The sequence below is a fragment of the Pecten maximus genome, chromosome 1 (genome assembly GCF_902652985.1).
Source record: "Pecten maximus chromosome 1, xPecMax1.1, whole genome shotgun sequence".
Lineage (NCBI taxonomy): Eukaryota > Metazoa > Mollusca > Bivalvia > Pectinida > Pectinidae > Pecten > Pecten maximus.
This window is the reverse complement of record NC_047015.1, coordinates 3527876-3547401: the sequence shown is the minus strand read 5'-3', so window position 1 is coordinate 3547401 and position 19526 is coordinate 3527876. Positions and strand designations below refer to the sequence as shown.

Sequence of the window (19526 nt, the reverse complement as noted above, 5' to 3'; positions counted from 1 at the left end):
TGGATTGACACTTATTGTTTATTTCTCTGGTACTCCGGGCACGGTAAAGGTGATGTAAAGTAGCGATAACGCTTTCCTGGAAATGCTCGGCATTCTTTTATCATTCCATTTATCTAGGAAAATCGAATGAACAAACTCTGGTTTCAGCTGTGGTCGGCTGGTCTTGTGTGGCCTGCAGTCGTCCTGATGTATAAGTGTAGTGTCACCAGGACATATCGGGCCTAATCATAGTCCAAAATATCCCGCTTAAAGGTATACAACTAGTCTAAAAACAATCAGGACTGATATATCATACTTTGGGTAACTACAGAACTACAGTAATAACTTAGATATATGTAGTAACATACAGAATGTACAGATGTAGTAACATAGCTATATGTAGTAACATACAGAATGTACAGATGTAGTAACATAGATACATGTAGTAACATACAGAATGTACAGATGTAGTAACATAGATACATGTAGTAACATACAGAATGTACAGATGTAGTAACATAGATACATGTAGTAACATACAGAATGTACAGATGTAGTAACATAGATACATGTAGTAACATATAGTATGTACAGATTTAGTAACATACAGTATGTACAGTTGTAGTAACTTAGATACATGTAGTAATATATAGTATGTACAGATTTAGTAACATACAGAATGTACAGATGTAGTAACATAGATATATGTAGTAACATACAGAATGTATAATGTAACTTAGATACATGTAGTAACATACAGTATGTATAGATGTAGTATCTTAGATACGTGTAGTGGTAATTACTGTAGATGTACAGATGTAGTAAAATACAGTATGTATACATGTAGTAACATACAGTATGTACAGATGTAGTAATACAGTGTAGATGTACAGATGTAGTACTACCTAATAATTTTAATGTAAAACACCCCTCATATAAGCAGCACGTGTTCAACAGATTTCAGCTATTCATCGATATGTACTAAACTTCCTGCTGGTTGCCTACACGTGGGAGGCTCGATCTAATTGCAAATTTATTTAGGTATAGTGTTTTATCCCTATAGAAATCTTACTTATATCTTTTGAGAGTGTAATACATTGTCTTGATTGGCATGCAGCCAGTTGGACGGGGTTTGTAAACACATTAAAATGTTTGTCAGATGGTGGTTATTTACGTCTACCGGTTTGCCATTACTCAATTATACTTTGATGATCTGCTGCAGAAATCTATCAGGAGATAGTTGAGACCGATTCTATTTTACATGTTACTCACTTGCACTTTAAATCTGGAAGCATAACAGACTCCAAGTTAAAATCAGCACGGCAAAACTGATGATTCTTATAATCGTTAATGTTTAGTCTAAGTGATCAGCAGATGTCCACACCTGGTAAAGAGTATGTTACAATTCAGCTTCTTCTCCGCTTTTTATTAAGTTGATACACTATAAAACTGAAAAAAAATGATTACTTTGACGATATATATTATATATATATATTATAGTAACACAATTGACGAAGGAAGATAACTTTATGACTCCTGCCCTGACCGGGCCTCGAAATCACGATCTAGAGCACCCAATCGCCTAGCCAGAATGTACTGTGATGGATATTTATATAGATTACCCGATAATCAACGTCGATATTTTGGAACAGTGCATTATTGCTTAGACCCGAAGATGTGTCGATGAGTAATATGAACGCTGAACAGAAATTATTTTAGAGGGTCATTATTATCTTAGAGGGTCATTCTCTCTCAGAGGGTCATATTATCTCATAGGGTCATATTATCTCAATTTTTTAGGTGCTGTTCTTTCGTCGGCAAAAGAGGAAGTGGTGCCCAAGCGATATCTATTGGAAAGAACTGTGACAAATTTGGGATAGTTGTCCACGAACTTGGCCATGTAATTGGATTTTGGCACGAGCACACTCGACCAGACAGGGACGACCATGTACAGATAATTTACAAAAACATTATGCCAGGTGAGTCGTATGAACCATTGGCTGTAATTCTTACTAATGAAATCAGAGATTTCGCAGTAAACACATCAAGATAATTAGTATTTGGGCCGGTCGTTGGTACTAAGGTCAAGTCAGAACAATTGCTATCCTCGAAATGTCCTTTACCTCGGAATAATAGCGGCGGTCAAGGTGAATAGTGTATATGTGCAAAATAAAACATGAATTTTCATGCAATTTTTGTTTGTTTTATCCATTTTCCGCTTTCCAATACCGGATCTTAAATATAAACTAAACGTTTAATATTTACATTATTTACCCCATGTTTAAAATCCACATTATTTACTCCTCGTTTAAACTACACATTATTATTTACTCCATGTTTAAAATACACATTATTTACTCCACGATTAAAACACACATTATTTACTCCACGATTAAAACACACATTATTTACTCCACGATTAAAAAACACATTATTTACTCCGCGATTAAAACACACATTATTTACTCCGCGATTAAAACACACATTATTTACTCCGCGATTAAAACACACATTATTTACGCCACGATTAAAACACACATTATTTACGCCACGATTAAAACACACATTATTATTTACTCCATGTTTAAAAAACACATTATTTACTCCACGATTAAAAAACACATTATTTACTCCACGATTAAAACACACATTATTTACTCCACGATTAAAACACACATTATTTACGCCACGATTAAAACACACATTATTTACTCCACGATTAAAACACACATTATTTACGCCGCGATTAAAACACTCATTATTTACTCCACGATTAAAACACTCATTATTTACTCCGCGATTAAAACACACATTATTTACTCCGCGATTAAAACACACATTATTAACTCCGCGATTAAAACACACATTATTTACGCCACGATTAAAACACACATTATTTACGCCACGATTAAAACACACATTATTATTTACTCCATGTTTAAAAAACACATTATTTACTCCACGATTAAAAAACACATTATTTACTCCACGATTAAAACACACATTATTTACTCCACGATTAAAACACACATTATTTACGCCACGATTAAAACACACATTATTAACTCCACGATAAAAACACACATTATTACTCCACGATTAAAACACACATTATTTACTCCACGATTAAAACACACATTATTTACTCCACGATTAAAACACACATTATTAACTCCACGATAAAAACACACATTATTACTCCACGATTAAAACACACATTATTTACTCCACGATTAAAACACACATTATTTACGCCACGATTAAAACACACATTATTTACTCCGCGATTAAACCACTCATTATTTACGCCACGATTAAAACACACATTATTTACTCCGCGATTAAAACACTCATTATTTACTCAAAGTTTGAAATAAACATTATCTCCTCTAGGTTTGAAATACACATTGATTACTGCAAAAATTAAAAATGTACATTTGTCTGTACTAGTTATCCTTATTTATAATTTTGCTGTATTTTCCTTGTTCGTGATTATGCTGTATTCTGCTTTTTAGGTCTCCTGAGGCGAAGTCTTAAATGACCTATTTTAATCGCCCCTTGTCCGTCGTTGGGCGTTGTGCGTCGTGCGTCGTCCATCGTGCCTCGTGCCTTGTGCGTCTGTAAATAAATTTACATTTTCGACTTCTCAAAAAAACTGCTGAACCAAATTCAATGCAATTTGGCAGGAAGCTTCTATGGCTTAAGGTCAACCAAATATGTGAATTATATGGTCCCCACCCCCAGGGTCTGATGGGCGGGGCTCAAAGGGTCAAATTGACTGACATTTCAAAAAATCTTCTTCTCTACTCTCAGATATGATAGATTCAAACACTCTTCATGGATGGAAGGGTCTTAAGGTGCTTGACCGAAATTGTGAAATTCATGACCCTGGGGTCTCACATTAGCCTCTGGGGTCTCACATTAGCCCCTGGGTAGGGGGTACATTTTACTGTAGTTTATACAGGGAAACACATTTTTGACTATTATTTGTTGGATTTGTATTGGAATTCATCCTTATTTGGTTAACATTGTCAGCATGGGATGATAGTTTGATGTTATGCACATGTTGGCCCTGACTGGCCCCTAGGTTTGATGGATGGGGCCAAAAGGGTTAAATGAATTAACTGGAATATTTCAAATCTCAGGTCACGGTAAAGGCCCACGGGCCTCTTGTTTGTGATCCTGCTGTATTCTCCTTGTTTATATTGATGCTTTATAATTTTGCTGTATTTTCATATTTTATAATTCTGCTGTATTCTCATATTTTATAATTCTGCTGTATTCTCCTTGTTTATCACTATTCAATATTTTCCTTGTGTATAATTCTGTTGTATTGATGTTTATCATTCTGCTGTTTCTCCTTGTTGTTAAAGCTGTTGTATTCTCCTTGTTTATAATGATACTGTATTTTCCTTGTTAATAATTCTGCTGTTTTCTGCTTGTTTATATTTCTATTGTATTCTGCTTTTTATATTGCTGTTTTCCTTTGTTGAAATTGTAATCTATCATTGTGTTAGTAATGCAGGTCTTCACACTGTTTCTGAACGTCGGGTTGTCTATTTTATAGTGTGTGGTGTTTGTCTCTATTTCATAGTGTGTGGTGTTTGTCTCTATTTTATAGTGTATGGTGTTTGTCTCTATTTTATAGTGTATGGTGTTTGTCTCTATTTTATAGTGTATGGTGTTTGTCTCTATTTTATAGTGTGTGGTGTTTGTCTCTATTTTATAGTGTATGGTGTTTGTCTCTATTTTATAGTGTGTGGTGTTTGTCTCTATTTTATAGTGTATGGTGTTTGTCTCTATTTTATAGTGTGTGGTGTTTGTCTCTATTTTATAGTGTATGGTGTTTGTCTCTATTTTATAGTGTGTGGTGTTTGTCTCTATTTTATAGTGTATGGTGTTTGTCTTTGAAAATAATGTTATTGGTAAATCAGATTTTCTGATGAATTATTTTTATGTTTTCTGCGTATAGATTGCTTCTCACATTCCCTAATGGTTTTGTTTTATGGTGATTATTCAGGCCAGGAATACAACTTTAATAAGTTAACAGAGAGTGAAGTGAATTCTCTCGGAGAGGAATACGATTATGGAAGTATAATGCACTATGCCACGAACACATTCGCAAGAGCCACCTATGTGGATACCATCCTGCCAAGGAAGAAAACGGACGTATATCCCGAGATAGGACAGAGGGTCCGTCTTAGTTCCGGGGACATCAGACAAGCAAATAAACTCTACAAATGCCAAAGTAAGTTCAGACGTTTCTTAAGTTATCAAAAAGGGCATTTGAACATTTCAGATAATGCCTGTTACTTTATCGTGGTGGGATACAGATACCGACAACTGTTTGCTGTGGTAGACTTATTAACTATTATGGAGACTGGTACAATTTAACCTAATTATGCTAATGAACACGACACTGGATAAAACTGTTTTAATTGCGTAGCCTTGAAGTTTGTAGAGAAACTCTGGACACTTATCTCGGTTGTAATTGAGAAGTTATTACCAGGATTACATGGTTTGTATCAGCTGATATTCGACATAAAAATAATTGGGCCACTTGTTTTATATTGGTATCCTTCAGTCATAAGACATTTATCCTTTGTAAAGTTGTTTGTTTCGCCACTTTCATTTAAAGATTTTAACTTGTGTCCAGTCTCACACTTATTGTTGCTTAGGTTCATCAATAAGGTCCGACGCTCTAGGTCCAGATAGATGTACATAGTAGGGGGTGTGGGTTGATGTCGGTCGCCACTTATAACTACACTGTCGACCGGTCTGTCTGTCAGTCCGTATTAAATATGTAAAGTGTAACGAGTTCTCATAAGCCCCTGGCAAATGTGTATCATATTTATTCTGTATTATCGTAACATGACGTTCTTCACCTGATTTGCTTTCGGTCATCATTGATCAAGGAAGAAGGACCAAAGGTTGCATGACTATTTAAAAGGCCACATATTTTGTTAATGAACAGGTTTATTTTATTGTTCTACACATCAAAAGATTGTGGTCGAGTTAGAGAGGCAAATGACACACACACTTCTTTTTTAATTTTCAAAGAATTTATGGAGACACACATATACCGTTTCCTGAATAGGGACAGTTATTTGTTTTATGTCTTTGGTGTAACTTGGTGTAATTAGCTTCTGATCACTAAAGCAATTGTTAGGAAATAACAAATGTGTGTAATTAGTTTGTGATACTGCAAGGTTAAACATACGATACAGGAATCGTACCATGTAAGAAGTTCGTGTATGAGATTGTTAAACATGTACTAGTAGCAGTAATTTGTGTCTAGAAAAAAAGAGATGTTTATAATGTATAAAATATACTTTATATTTCCACTTACAAACCTCGGTACGTCAGGGTTGCGGGGTCAAATATAGAGTCGGCATTGCCAGAAATAAGCCTGCCTTTAGAGAAAGTTAAACATTTACTCTATTAATTCAACAGGTTAATATTAGATGCCACTGAGTATACACACACTTGCGTTTAATTTTTAGATCAGTCATAATTTTCAGTAGGACGTACACAGACTGATTAGATTAAAGTCCTGCAGTGTATGGTAGGGAGCTTTTAAGTCCAGAACCCCCTACAGCGCTCTATCGTCAGCGATGATGTGCTAACTAGAAGTCAATCATCATTATATCCTCCCAATAGAACCATCCTGTTACATCTACCCACACACAGCAGGCCTGTGTGTCACACCCGATTAGTACTCTAGTTCCTACACAACACACCAGTCGGTCCTTAGTCAAAAACATATAAATTTCTCTGCACCCATTTCAGGTTGTTGTCATGTTGGGGGAGAATGCCAATAAATGTGGCAGCGTGGCATACTTCCTGCAGTAGAAAGAGCAGATCTGGTGTGTAGGGATGTATGTTAGCGCAGATTTACATTTTAAGTGTGGTCATGTTGATCAGAAGTCAAACTATCTACAAGTCAATCCACACCTTTTACATGCCGACTGGTGATACAGTTACTTAGGATGATGCTCCTTAATCCAGGCCGACTGGTGATACAGTTACTAAGTATGATGCACCTTAATCCAGGCTGACTGGGGAAAAGTTCCGCATGAGTCAGTCAAACATTTCAAGCCCACCTCCATATTTATTGATGGCGGATATAATTTGTTTTAAATGATCATTAAACAACAAATAAAAACAATATGATATGTATATGATAGAAGTAGCGGCGATGACGTAGCTTACCAGATGTAGCTGTCAGGTTGTTGTTAATACCCCTCTACTTTGATCAACATCACAATATATTTCTGAGAGTAACTACCTACTTCACGTTAGTCGAACATCATATCTATGACGTAACATTCATCTACTTTAACATTATCTACGTTGACTCTCGCTTTTCTTTATATCTATGAGTATACTTTATCTATATATGGTAGAGTGGCATAGTATTGAAGTTCTATTAAATCTTCTGCGCGTGTAAATGAACATTTGAACCTTCAGCACACAATGATATTTACCGTTTCTCGCTAATGTTGAGAGGAGGGGTGCTGGTGTTATGGGGTGACTGACTTCTGTGTACAAGACAAACTGGAAACCAGGGTATAAAAAGGGTAAGAGTGAGATGGTAAAGGTGGAGGAGGGGAGTTGGTGAGAGGTATAATATAGAGGGAGGGGAGTTGGTGAGAGGTATAATATAGAGGGAGGGGAGTTGGTGAGAGGTATAATAGAGAGAGGGGGAGGGGAGTTGGTGAGAGGTATAATAGAGAGGGAGGGGGGAGTTGGTGAGAGGTATAATAGAGGGGGGGGGGGGGAGTTGGTGAGAGGTATAATAGAGAGAGGGGGAGGGGAGTTGGTGAGAGGTATAATAGAGAGGGAGGGGGGAGTTGGTGAGAGGTATAATAGAGAGGGAGGGGGGAGTTGGTGAGAGGTATAATAGAGGGGGGGGGGGGGAGTTGGTGAGAGGTATAATAGAGAGAGGGGGAGGGGAGTTGGTGAGAGGTATAATAGAGGGGGAGGGGAGTTGGTGGGAGGTATAATAGAGAGAGGGAGGGGAGTTGGTGGGAGGTATAATAGAGGGGGAGGGGAGTTGGTGAGAGGTATAATAGAGAGAGGGGGAGGGGAGTTGGTGAGAGGTATAATAGAGAGGGAGGGGAGTTGGTGAGAGGTATAATAGAGAGAGGGGGGGGGGGGGGAGTTGGTGAGAGGTATAATAGAGAGGGAGAGGAGTTGGTGAGAGGTATAATAGAGAGAGGGGGGGGGGGGGGGGAGTTGGTGAGAGGTATAATAGAGAGATGGAGAGGAGTTGGTGAGAGGTATAATAGAGAGAGGGGGGGGGGGGGGAGTTGGTGAGAGGTATAATAGAGAGAGGGAGGGGAGTTGGTGAGAGGTATAATAGAGATGGAGAGGAGTTGGTGAGAGGTATAATAGAGATGGAGAGGAGTTGGTGAGAGGTATAATAGAGATGGAGAGGAGTTGGTGAGAGGTATAATAGAGATGGAGAGGAGTTGGTGAGAGGTATAATAGAGAGGGAGGGGAGTTGGTGAGAGGTATAATAGAGAGAGGGAGGGGAGTTGGTGAGAGGTATAATAGAGAGAGGGAGGGGAGTTGGTGAGAGGTATAATAGAGAGGGAGGGGAGTTGGTGAGAGGTATAATAGAGAGGGAGGGGAGTTGGTGAGAGGTATAATAGAGAGGGAGGGGAGTTGGTGAGAGGTATAATAGAGAGGGAGGGGAGTTGGTGAGAGGTATAATAGAGATGGAGAGGAGTTGGTGAGAGGTATAATAGAGAGGGAGGGGAGTTGGTGAGAGGTATAATAGAGAGGGAGGGGAGTTGGTGAGAGGTATAATAGAGAGGGAGGGGAGTTGGTGAGAGGTATAATAGAGAGAGGGGGAGGGGAGTTGGTGAGAGGTATAATAGAGAGGGAGGGGGGAGTTGGTGAGAGGTATAATAGAGGGGGGGGGGGGGGGGGGAGTTGGTGAGAGGTATAATAGAGAGAGGGGGAGGGGAGTTGGTGAGAGGTATAATAGAGAGGGAGGGGAGTTGGTGAGAGGTATAATAGAGAGGGAGGGGAGTTGGTGAGAGGTATAATAGAGGGGGGGGGGGGAGTTGGTGAGAGGTATAATAGAGAGAGGGGGAGGGGAGTGGTGAGAGGTATAATAGAGGGGGAGGGGAGTTGGTGGGAGGTATAATAGAGAGAGGGAGGGGAGTTGGTGGGAGGTATAATAGAGGGGGAGGGGAGTTGGTGAGAGGTATAATAGAGAGAGGGGGAGGGGAGTTGGTGAGAGGTATAATAGAGAGGGAGGGGAGTTGGTGAGAGGTATAATAGAGAGAGGGGGGGGGGGGGAGTTGGTGAGAGGTATAATAGAGAGGGAGGGGAGTTGGTGAGAGGTATAATAGAGAGAGGGGGGGGGGGAGTTGGTGAGAGGTATAATAGAGAGATGGAGAGGAGTTGGTGAGAGGTATAATAGAGAGAGGGGGGGGGGGAGTTGGTGAGAGGTATAATAGAGAGAGGGAGGGGAGTTGGTGAGAGGTATAATAGAGATGGAGAGGAGTTGGTGAGAGGTATAATAGAGATGGAGAGGAGTTGGTGAGAGGTATAATAGAGATGGAGAGGAGTTGGTGAGAGGTATAATAGAGATGGAGAGGAGTTGGTGAGAGGTATAATAGAGAGGGAGGGGAGTTGGTGAGAGGTATAATAGAGAGAGGGAGGGGAGTTGGTGAGAGGTATAATAGAGAGAGGGAGGGGAGTTGGTGAGAGGTATAATAGAGAGGGAGGGGAGTTGGTGAGAGGTATAATAGAGAGGGAGGGGAGTTGGTGAGAGGTATAATAGAGAGGGAGGGGAGTTGGTGAGAGGTATAATAGAGAGGGAGGGGAGTTGGTGAGAGGTATAATAGAGATGGAGAGGAGTTGGTGAGAGGTATAATAGAGAGGGAGGGGAGTTGGTGAGAGGTATAATAGAGAGGGAGGGGAGTTGGTGAGAGGTATAATAGAGAGGGAGGGGAGTTGGTGAGAGGTATAATAGAGAGGGAGGGGAGTTGGTGAGAGGTATAATAGAGAGAGGGAGGGGAGTTGGTGAGAGGTATAATAGAGAGATGGAGAGGAGTTGGTGAGAGGTATAATAGAGAGAGGGAGGGGAGTTGGTGAGAGGTATAATAGAGAGGGAGGGGAGTTGGTGAGAGGTATAATAGAGAGAGGGGGGAGTTGGTGAGAGGTATAATAGAGAGGGAGGGGAGTTGGTGAGAGGTATAATAGAGAGAGGGGGAGGGGAGTTGGTGAGAGGTATAATAGAGGGGGAGGGGAGTTGGTGATAGGTATAATAGAGAGAGGGGGTGAGTTGGTGAGAGGTATAATAGAGAGGGAGGGGAGTTGGTGAGAGGTATAATAGAGAGAGGGGAGGGGAGTTGGTGAGAGGTATAATAGAGAGAGGGGGGGAGTTGGTGAGAGGTATAATAGAGAGAGGAAGGGGAGTTGGTGAGAGGTATAATAGAGAGAGGGGGTGAGTTGGTGAGAGGTATAATAGAGAGAGGGAGGGGAGTTGGTGAGAGGTATAATAGAGAGAGGGAGGGGAGTTGGTGAGAGGTATAATAGAGGGGGAGGGGAGTTGGTGAGAGGTATAATAGAGAGAGGGAGGGGAGTTAATGAGAGGTATAATAGAGAGATGGAGAGGAGTTGGTGAGAGGTATAATAGAGAGAAGGAGGGGAGTTGGTGAGAGGTATAATAGAGGGGGAGGGGAGTTGGTGAGAGGTATAATAGAGAGAGGGGGGGCAGTTGGTGAGAGGTATAATAGAGAGAGGGAGGGGAGTTGGTGAGAGGTATAATAGAGAGAGGGGAGGGGAGTTGGTGATAGGTATAATAGAGAGAGGGGGGGAGTTAGTGAGAGGTATAATAGAGAGAGGGAGGGGAGTTGGTGAGAGGTATAATAGAGAGAGGGGGAGGGGAGTTGGTGATAGGTATAATAGAGAGAGGGGGGGAGTTGGTGAGAGGTATAATAGAGAGAGGGAGGGGAGTTGGTGAGAGGTATAATAGAGAGAGGGAGGGGAGTTGGTGAGAGGTATAATAGAGAGGGGGAGGGGAGTTGGTGAGAGGTATAATAGAGAGATGGAGAGGAGTGGTGAGAGGTATAATAGAGAGAGGGAGGGGAGTTGGTGAGAGGTATAATAGAGAGAGGGAGGGGAGTTGGTGAGAGGTATAATAGAGAGAGAGGGAGGGGAGTTGGTGAGAGGTATAATAGAGAGAGGGGGAGGGGAGTTGGTGAGAGGTATAATAGAGAGATGGAGAGGAGTTGGTGAGAGGTATAATAGAGAGAGGGAGGGGAGTTGGTGAGAGGTATAATAGAGAGAGAGGGAGGGGAGTTGGTGAGAGGTATAATAGAGAGAGGGAGGGGAGTTGGTGAGAGGTATAATAGAGAGAGGGAGGGGGGTTGGTGAGAGGTATAATAGAGGGAGGGAGGGGAGTTGGTGAGAGGTATAATAGAGAGAGGGGGAGGGGAGTTGGTGAGAGGTATAATAAAGAGAGAGGGAGTTGGTGAAAGGTAAAATAGAGAGAGGGAGGGGAGTTGGTGAGAGGTATAATAGAGAGATGGACAGGAGTTGGTGAGAGGTATAATAGAGAGGGGGGAGTTGGTGAGAGGTATAATAGAGAGAGAGGGAGGGGAGTTGGTGAGAGGTATAATAGAGAGAGGGGGAGGGGAGTTGGTGAGAGTTATAATAGAGAGAGGGAGGGGAGTTAATGAGAGGTATAACAGAGAGGGGGAGTTGGTGAGAGGTATAATAGAGAGAGAGGGAGGGGAGTTGGTGAGAGGTATAATAGAGAGAGAGGGAGGGGAGTTGGTGAGAGGTATAATAGAGAGAGGGGGGCAGTTGGTGAGAGGTATAATAGAGAGAGGGAGGGGAGTTGGTGAGAGGTATAATAGAGAGAGGGGGGCAGTTGGTGAGAGGTATAATAGAGAGGGGGGGAGTTGGTGAGAGGTATAATAGAGAGAGGGGGAGGGGAGTTGGTGAGAGTTATAATAGAGAGAGGGAGGGGAGTTAATGAGAGGTATAATAGAGAGGGGGGAGTTGGTGAGAGGTATAATAGAGAGAGAGGGAGGGGAGTTGGTGAGAGGTATAATAGAGAGGGGGGAGTTGGTGAGAGGTATAATATATAGAGAGAGGGGAGTTGGTGAGAGGTATAATAGAGAGAGGGAGGGGAGTTGGTGAGAGGTATAATAGAGAGACGGAGGGAGTTGGTGAGAGGTAAAATAGAGAGAGGAGGAAGTTGGTGAGAGGTAAAATAGAGAGAGGGAAGGGAATTGGTGAGAGGTATAATAGAGAGAGAGGGGGAGTTGGTGAGAGGTATAATAGAGAGATGGGGGAGTTGGTGAGAGGTATAATAGAGAGAGGGAGGGAGTTGGTGAGAGGTAAAATAGAGAGAGGGAGGGGAGTTGGTGAGAGGTATAATAGAAAGATGGAAAGGAGTTCGTGAGAGGTAAAATAGAGAGAGGAGGAAGTTGGTGAGAGGTACAATATAGAGAGGGAGGGGGGTTGGTGAGAGGTACAATATAGACAGGGAGGGGGTTGGTGAGAGGTACAATATAGACAGAGAGGGGGTTGGTGAGAGGTAAAATAGAGGAGTGTTAATGGAGAGGTAGTTAGGGACGGTATATAATGGGGAGGGGGTATAATGGGAAATTGAGTTAGGGAGGGGGTATATTGGAGTCCGACATTAGCGATCTGTACAGCCATTAGCACCTGTTGTCTGAGCTCAATACCAGACTAGACATCAAATGCATACTTTACAGATCACCTGCTTCTTATTTGTAAATCCAACATAACATGCTCGTCTTCATTATCAGGAAGGCCATATGTTTATAGATCGGGCGTACAGAACTGATCAGATTTGACAGACTGCTGACATTATCACGAAAGAGAGGTTATATACATGGTCAGGTACACGAGATACTGGTATTATCTAGAAGGAAAGGTACGACAATATAACGATGACTATTGCGTGATGCAGGTGTGTTACGACAAAAACAAAACAATTTTACTGTATTGATTGTTATATACAAAAAAAGTGTTTGCAGCAAGTTCATTACGTGATGATATTCAAAGTTGACAAAATGATGGCAACACAAACAATATATATATATATGAAAACACATTGAAGAAAAATAAAAACGTTCCGGAAGAGTAAACGTCTTCTACTTCTTCTCTGTGCACATCTAGGTAAACTCCTTGTTACGTCACATCTAGGTAAACTCCGTGTTACGTCACATCTAGGTAAACTCCTTGTTACGTCACATCTAGGTAAACTCCTTGTTACGTCACATCTAGGTAAACTCCTTGTTACGTCACATCTAGGTAAACTCCTTGTTACGTCACATCTAGGTAAACTCCTTGTTACGTCACATCACATCTAGGTAAACTCCTTGTTACGTAACATCTATGTAAACTCCTTGTTACGTCATATCTAGGTAAACTTCTTGTTACGTCACATCTAGGTAAACTCCTTGTTACGTCACATCTAGGTAAACTCCGTGTTACGTCACATCTAGGTAAACTCCTTGTTACGTCACATCACATCTAGGTAAACTCCTTGTTACGTAACATCTATGTAAACTCCGTGTTACGTCACATCTAGGTAAACTCCTTGTTACGTCACATCTAGGTAAACTCCTTGTTACGTCACATCTATGTAAACTCCTTGTTACGTCACATCTAGGTAAACTCCTTGTTACGTCACATCTAGGTAAACTCCTTGTTACGTCACATCTATGTAAACTCCTTGTTACGTTACATCACATCTAGGTAAACTCCTTGTTACGTAACATCTATGTAAACTCCTTGTTACGTCACATCTAGGTAAAATCCTTGTTCGGTCACATCTATGTAAATTCCTTGTTACGTTACATCTAGGTAAACTCCTTGTTACGTCACATCACATCTAGGTAAACTCCTTGTTACGTCACATCTATGTAAACTCCTTGTTACGTCACATCTAGGTAAAATCCTTGTTCGGTCACATCTAGGTAAACTTCTTGTTACGTCACATCTAGGTAAACTCCTTGTTACGTCACATCTATGTAAACTCCTTGTTACGTCACATCTAGGTAAACTCCTTGTTACGTCACATCTAGGTAAACTCCTTGTTACGTTACATCTAGGTAAACTCCTTGTTACGTCACATGTAGGTAAAAACCTTGTTACGTCACATCTAGGTAAACTCCTTGTTACGTCACAGCTAGGTAAACTCCTTGTTACGTCACATCTAGGTAAACTCCTTGTTACGTCACATCTAGGTAAACTCCATGTTATGTCACATCTAGGTAAACTCCATGTTATGTCACATCTATGTAAACTCCTTGTTACGTCACATCAAGGTAAACTCCTTGTTACGTCACATCTAGGTAAACTCCTTGTTACGTCACATCTCGGTAAACTCCTTGTTACGTAACATCTAGGTAAACTCCTTGTTACGTCACATCTAGGTAAACTCCTTGTTACGTCACATCTAGGTAAACTCCTTGTTACGTCACATCTAGGTAAACTCCTTGTTACGTCACATCTAGGTAAACTTCTTGTTACGTCACATCTAGGTAAAAAACTTGTTACGTCACATGTAGGTAAAATCCTTGTTACGTCACATCTAGGCAAACTCCTTGTTACGTCACATCTAAATAAACTCCTTGTTACGTCACATCTAGGTAAACTCCTTGTTACGTCACATCCTGGTAATAAGAACCAGCGGCTGTATCAATTGATATGTTAGACATAGAATATGTCTGACTTCATAATCGCTAAAGCCTATAAGGTCAACCATAAATGTCGTCTTCTGCTTCTTCTGCGTGCACACTTGGGTAAATGTAAAAATAAATGTCTCTCGTGATCTTCATCAATCTGATGAAGTCCCTCGAAAACCTGTCTTAAATTTCGCGTCAGCAGTGGACATCTGTCACGGAAGTCTGAAGTCCTTTAATAGTGATTCAACTAGTATATGCCGTCGTCAGTGAGGAAGCAAGTATGATATTGTCTAGAAATGGAAAATTAACGATTTGGAAATTGAAATCAACACGCTAATCATACAGCTTATCTGTAAGCTATATCTGTTGGTTACGTTGTAAGTTAAGGTCAAGGTAAGTGGCTGATGTTTTAGAGCCGGTTCTGTCTTTGATTCTGAGGTAACGGCCGATGGACAAGATCAAAGTATTTAATTTGTTAAGTCATTATTAATATCTAAAGGTGAAATTTGAGGACATTACAATACCGGGCAATACTACCTATGCAATTTTTAATTTTTGTGTCGATTTCAGAATGTGGCAGGACTCTCCAGGAATCTATTGCGGACTTTTCCCACACACCCAAGGCTAACGAGGCTGAGATGTGTCACTGGAGGATATCCGCTACCCATGGCGAGAAGATCGTCCTCAACTTTACAGCTGTTGACATTCCAGAATCTGTTGGCTGTGAAACTGACTACCTGGAGATCCGTGATGGCCATTACATCCGATCGCCTCTCCTCGGTAGGTTTTTGTGGTATTTGTACAATGTCATGCTTGTACTGTATAATGTCGTGTTTGTACTGTATAGAGTCATATGTGTACTGTATGGTGTCATGATTGTACTGTATAATGTCGTGTTTGTACTGTATAGTGTCATGTTTGTACTGTATAGTGTCATGTTTGTTCTGTATAGTGTCATGTTTGTACTGTATAGTGTCATGTTTGTACTGTATAGTGTCATATTTATACTGTATAGTGTCATGTTTGTACTGTAAAGTGTCATGTTTTTACTGTATAGTGTATGTTTGTACTGTATAGTGTCATGTTTGTACTGTATAGTGTCATATTTATACTGTATAGTGTCATGTTTGTACTGTATAGTGTATGTTTGTACTGTATAGTGTCATGTTTGTACTGTATAGTGTCATATTTATACTGTATAGTGTCATGTTTGTTCTGTATAGTGTCATGTTTGTTCTGTATAGTGTCATGTTTGTACTGTATAATGTCGTGTTTGTACTGTATAGTGTCATGTTTGTTCTGTATAGTGTCATGTTTGTTCTGTATAGTGTCATGTTTGTACTGTATAGTGTCGTGTTTGTACTGTATAGTGTCATGTTTGTACTGTATAATGTCATGTTTGTACTGTATAGTGTCATGTTTGTTCTGTATAGTGTCATGTTTGTACTGTATAGTGTCATATTTATACTGTATAGTGTCATGTTTGTACTGTAAAGTGTCATGTTTTTACTGTATAGTGTATGTTTGTACTGTATAGTGTCATGTTTGTACTGTATAGTGTCATATTTATACTGTATAGTGTCATGTTTGTACTGTATAGTGTATGTTTGTACTGTATAGTGTCATGTTTGTACTGTATAGTGTCATATTTATACGGTATAGTGTCATGTTTGTTCTGTATAGTGTCATGTTTGTACTGTATAGTGTCGTGTTTGTACTGTATAGTGTCGTGTTTGTACTGTATAGTGTCATATGTGTACTGTATGGTGTCATGTTTGTACTGTATAGTGTCATATATGTACTGTATGGTGTCATGATTGTACTGTATAATGTCGTGTTTGTACTGTATAGTGTCATGTTTGTACTGTATAATGTCGTGTTTGTACTGTATAGTGTCATGTTTGTACTGTATAGTGTCATGTTTGTACTGTATAATGTCGTGTTTGTACTGTATAGTGTCATGTTTGTACTGTATAGTGTCATGTTTGTACTGTATAATGTCGTGTTTGTACTGTATAGTGTCATGATTGTACTGTATAGTGTCATATTTGTTCTGTATAGTGTCATATTTATACTGTATAGTGTCATGTTTGTACTGTATAATGTCACGTTTGTACTGTATAGTGTCATGTTTGTTCTGTATAGTGTCATATTTATACTGTATAGTGTCATGTTTGTACTGTATAATGTCACGTTTGTACTGTATAGTGTCATGTTTGTTCTGTATAATGTCATGATTGTACTGTATAGTGTCATGATTGTACTGTATAGTGTCATATTTGTTCTGTATAGTGTCATGTTTGTTCTGTATAGTGTCATGTTTGTACTGTATAGTGTCATGTTTATACTGTATAGTGTCATGTTTATACTGTATAGTGTCGTGTTTGTACTGTATAGTGTCGTGATTGTACTGTATAGTGTCGTGATTGTACTGTATAGTGTCGTGATTGTACTGTATAGTGTCGTGATTGTACTGTATAGTGTCATGTTTGTACTGTATGGTGTCATGTTTATACTGTATATTGTCATGTTTATACTGTATAGTGTCATGTTTATACTGTATAGTGTCATGTTTATACTGTATAGTGTCATGTTTATACTGTATAGTGTCATGTTTGTACTGTATGGTGTCATGTTTGTACTGTATAGTGTCATGTTTATACTGTATAGTGTCATGTTTATACTGTATAGTGTCATGTTTATACTGTATAGTGTCATGTTTATACTGTATAGTGTCGTGATTGTACTGTACAGTGTCGTGATTGTACTGTATAGTGTCGTGTTTGTACTGTATAGTGTCGTGATTGTACTGTATAGTGTCGTGATTGTACTGTATAGTGTCGTGATTGTACTGTATGGTGTCATGTTTGTACTGTATGGTGTCATGTTTGTACTGTATAGTGTCATGTTTATACTGTATAGTGTCATGTTTATACTGTATAGTGTCATGTTTATACTGTATAGTGTCATGTTTATACTGTATAGTGTCGAATTTGTCCCGTTTTCAACAAGGGGAGTAGTAGGGAAAGTGGGGTTTGAAAATTATACAAATAATGGGGCTCGGGTTCAGGTCTTAAAGTGGGCAGTATGGCTTTAAGCTATAAGCTCCTCTAGAGCTTTGCGTTGTAAATTACTCATATTTGACTAAAAAGCAGCCTTAAATAATGGGGGCATAAAGGGTAGGGCGCAATAGGGAAAATCTAGCAGATTTTTCAAAATTCTTCTGTAGGAATGAAAGGATTTATACCAAAATTTAGTCTGGAGTACCCTTGGGCGAATGACCCATGACCCTGAGGAGCGGGGCCCAAGACGGGAAATATCGCAGTCTTCAAAATCTTCTTTTTTTCCTAGGAATAACAGGAATAGACAGGATTCCTTGGGTAAAAGACGTTATGTATAAATTTGTTGGTTTTTATTCTTCTGTATCAAGAATGTTGGGGCAAATAGGTGAAATATTGGATATTCTTAAAAATTCTTCATCTATTGAAGGAATGACGGAATTTATCCAAATTAGGTCCCAATAAATGAAATAAAAAATTGAAAAATAAATGTTTGTTAAAGAAAAATGTAGGCTGCAATGCATAGTACTGACTGTATTTGTAGCAGTAATATAACTGAAATGAGAACGTTTTGCCATACTCACTTAAAATTTCCAGCTGTTTGTGGGGTAAAGAAGCGTTTAATATACTAAGGTCTACCTGTGTTCCTTCTTTTTAATATAGAATTGAAGAATATGTCAAATACTATTCTTATTAAAAACTCCTGACGGTGGTAATTCCAGTGGTATGGCCTTGACCGTGGTAATTCCAGTGGTAGGATCTTGACAGTGGTACTTCTAGTGGTATGTTCTTGACAGTGGTATCCAGTGGTAGGATCTTGACAGTGGTAATTCCAGTGGTATGATCTTGACAGTGGTACTTCTAGTGGTAGGATCTTGACCGTGGTATCCAGTGGTATTATCTTGACAGTGGTAATTCCAGTGGTAGGATCTTGACAGTGGTAATTCCAGTGGTATGATCTTGACAGTGGTAATTCCAGTGGTAGGATCTTGACAGTGGTAATTCCAGTGGTATAGCCTTGACCGTGGTAATTCCAGTGGTAGGATCTTGACAGTGGTAATTCCAGTGGTATGATCTTGACAGTGGTACTTCTAGTTGTAGGATCTTGACCGTGGTAATTCCAGTGGTAGGATCTTGACCGTGGTAATTCCAGTGGTAGGATCTTGACAGTGGTAATTCCAGTGGTATGATCTTGACAGTGGTACTTCTAGTTGTAGGATCTTGACCGTGGTAATTCCAGTGGTAGGATCTTGACCGTGGTAATTCCAGTGGTATGATCTTGACAGTGGTAATGTGGTATGATCTTGACAGTGGTACTTCTAGTGGTAGGATCTTGACCGTGGTAATTCCAGTGGTAGGATCTTGACAGTGGTAATTCTAGTGGTATGAGCTTGACAGTGGTAATTCCAGTGGTATGAGCTTGACAGTGGTAATTCCAGTGGTATGATCATGACAGTGGTAATTCCAGTGGTAGGATCTTGACCGTGGTAATTCCAGTGGCAGGATCTTGACCGTGGTAATTCCAGTGGTAGGATCTTGACAGTGGTAATTCCAGTGGTATGATCTTGACAGTGGTACTTCTAGTGGTAGGATCTTGACAGTGGTAATTCCAGTGGTATGATCATGACAGTGGTAATTCCAGTGGTAGGATCTTGACAGTGGTATCCAGTGGTAGGATCTTGACAGTGGTAATTCTAGTTGTATGATCTTGACAGTGGTACTTCTAGTGGTAGGATCTTGACAGTGGTAACTCCAGTGGTAGGATCTTGACAGTGGTATCCAGTGGTAGGATCTTGAC

General features: G+C 40.0%; 1 protein-coding gene across 1 annotated transcript in view; it reads left to right on the top strand.

The window, feature by feature from the left end:
* LOC117322619 (tolloid-like protein 2) overlaps window positions 1-19526 on the top strand; it is an 81091-nt gene that overhangs the window by 41440 nt on the left and 20125 nt on the right. The window contains exons 5-7 of the mRNA XM_033877561.1: window positions 1780-1958; window positions 5000-5227; window positions 15240-15449. Of these exons, the coding sequence (XP_033733452.1) occupies window positions 1780-1958; window positions 5000-5227; window positions 15240-15449 (617 nt within the window). The remainder of the gene's footprint in view (window positions 1-1779; window positions 1959-4999; window positions 5228-15239; window positions 15450-19526) is intronic.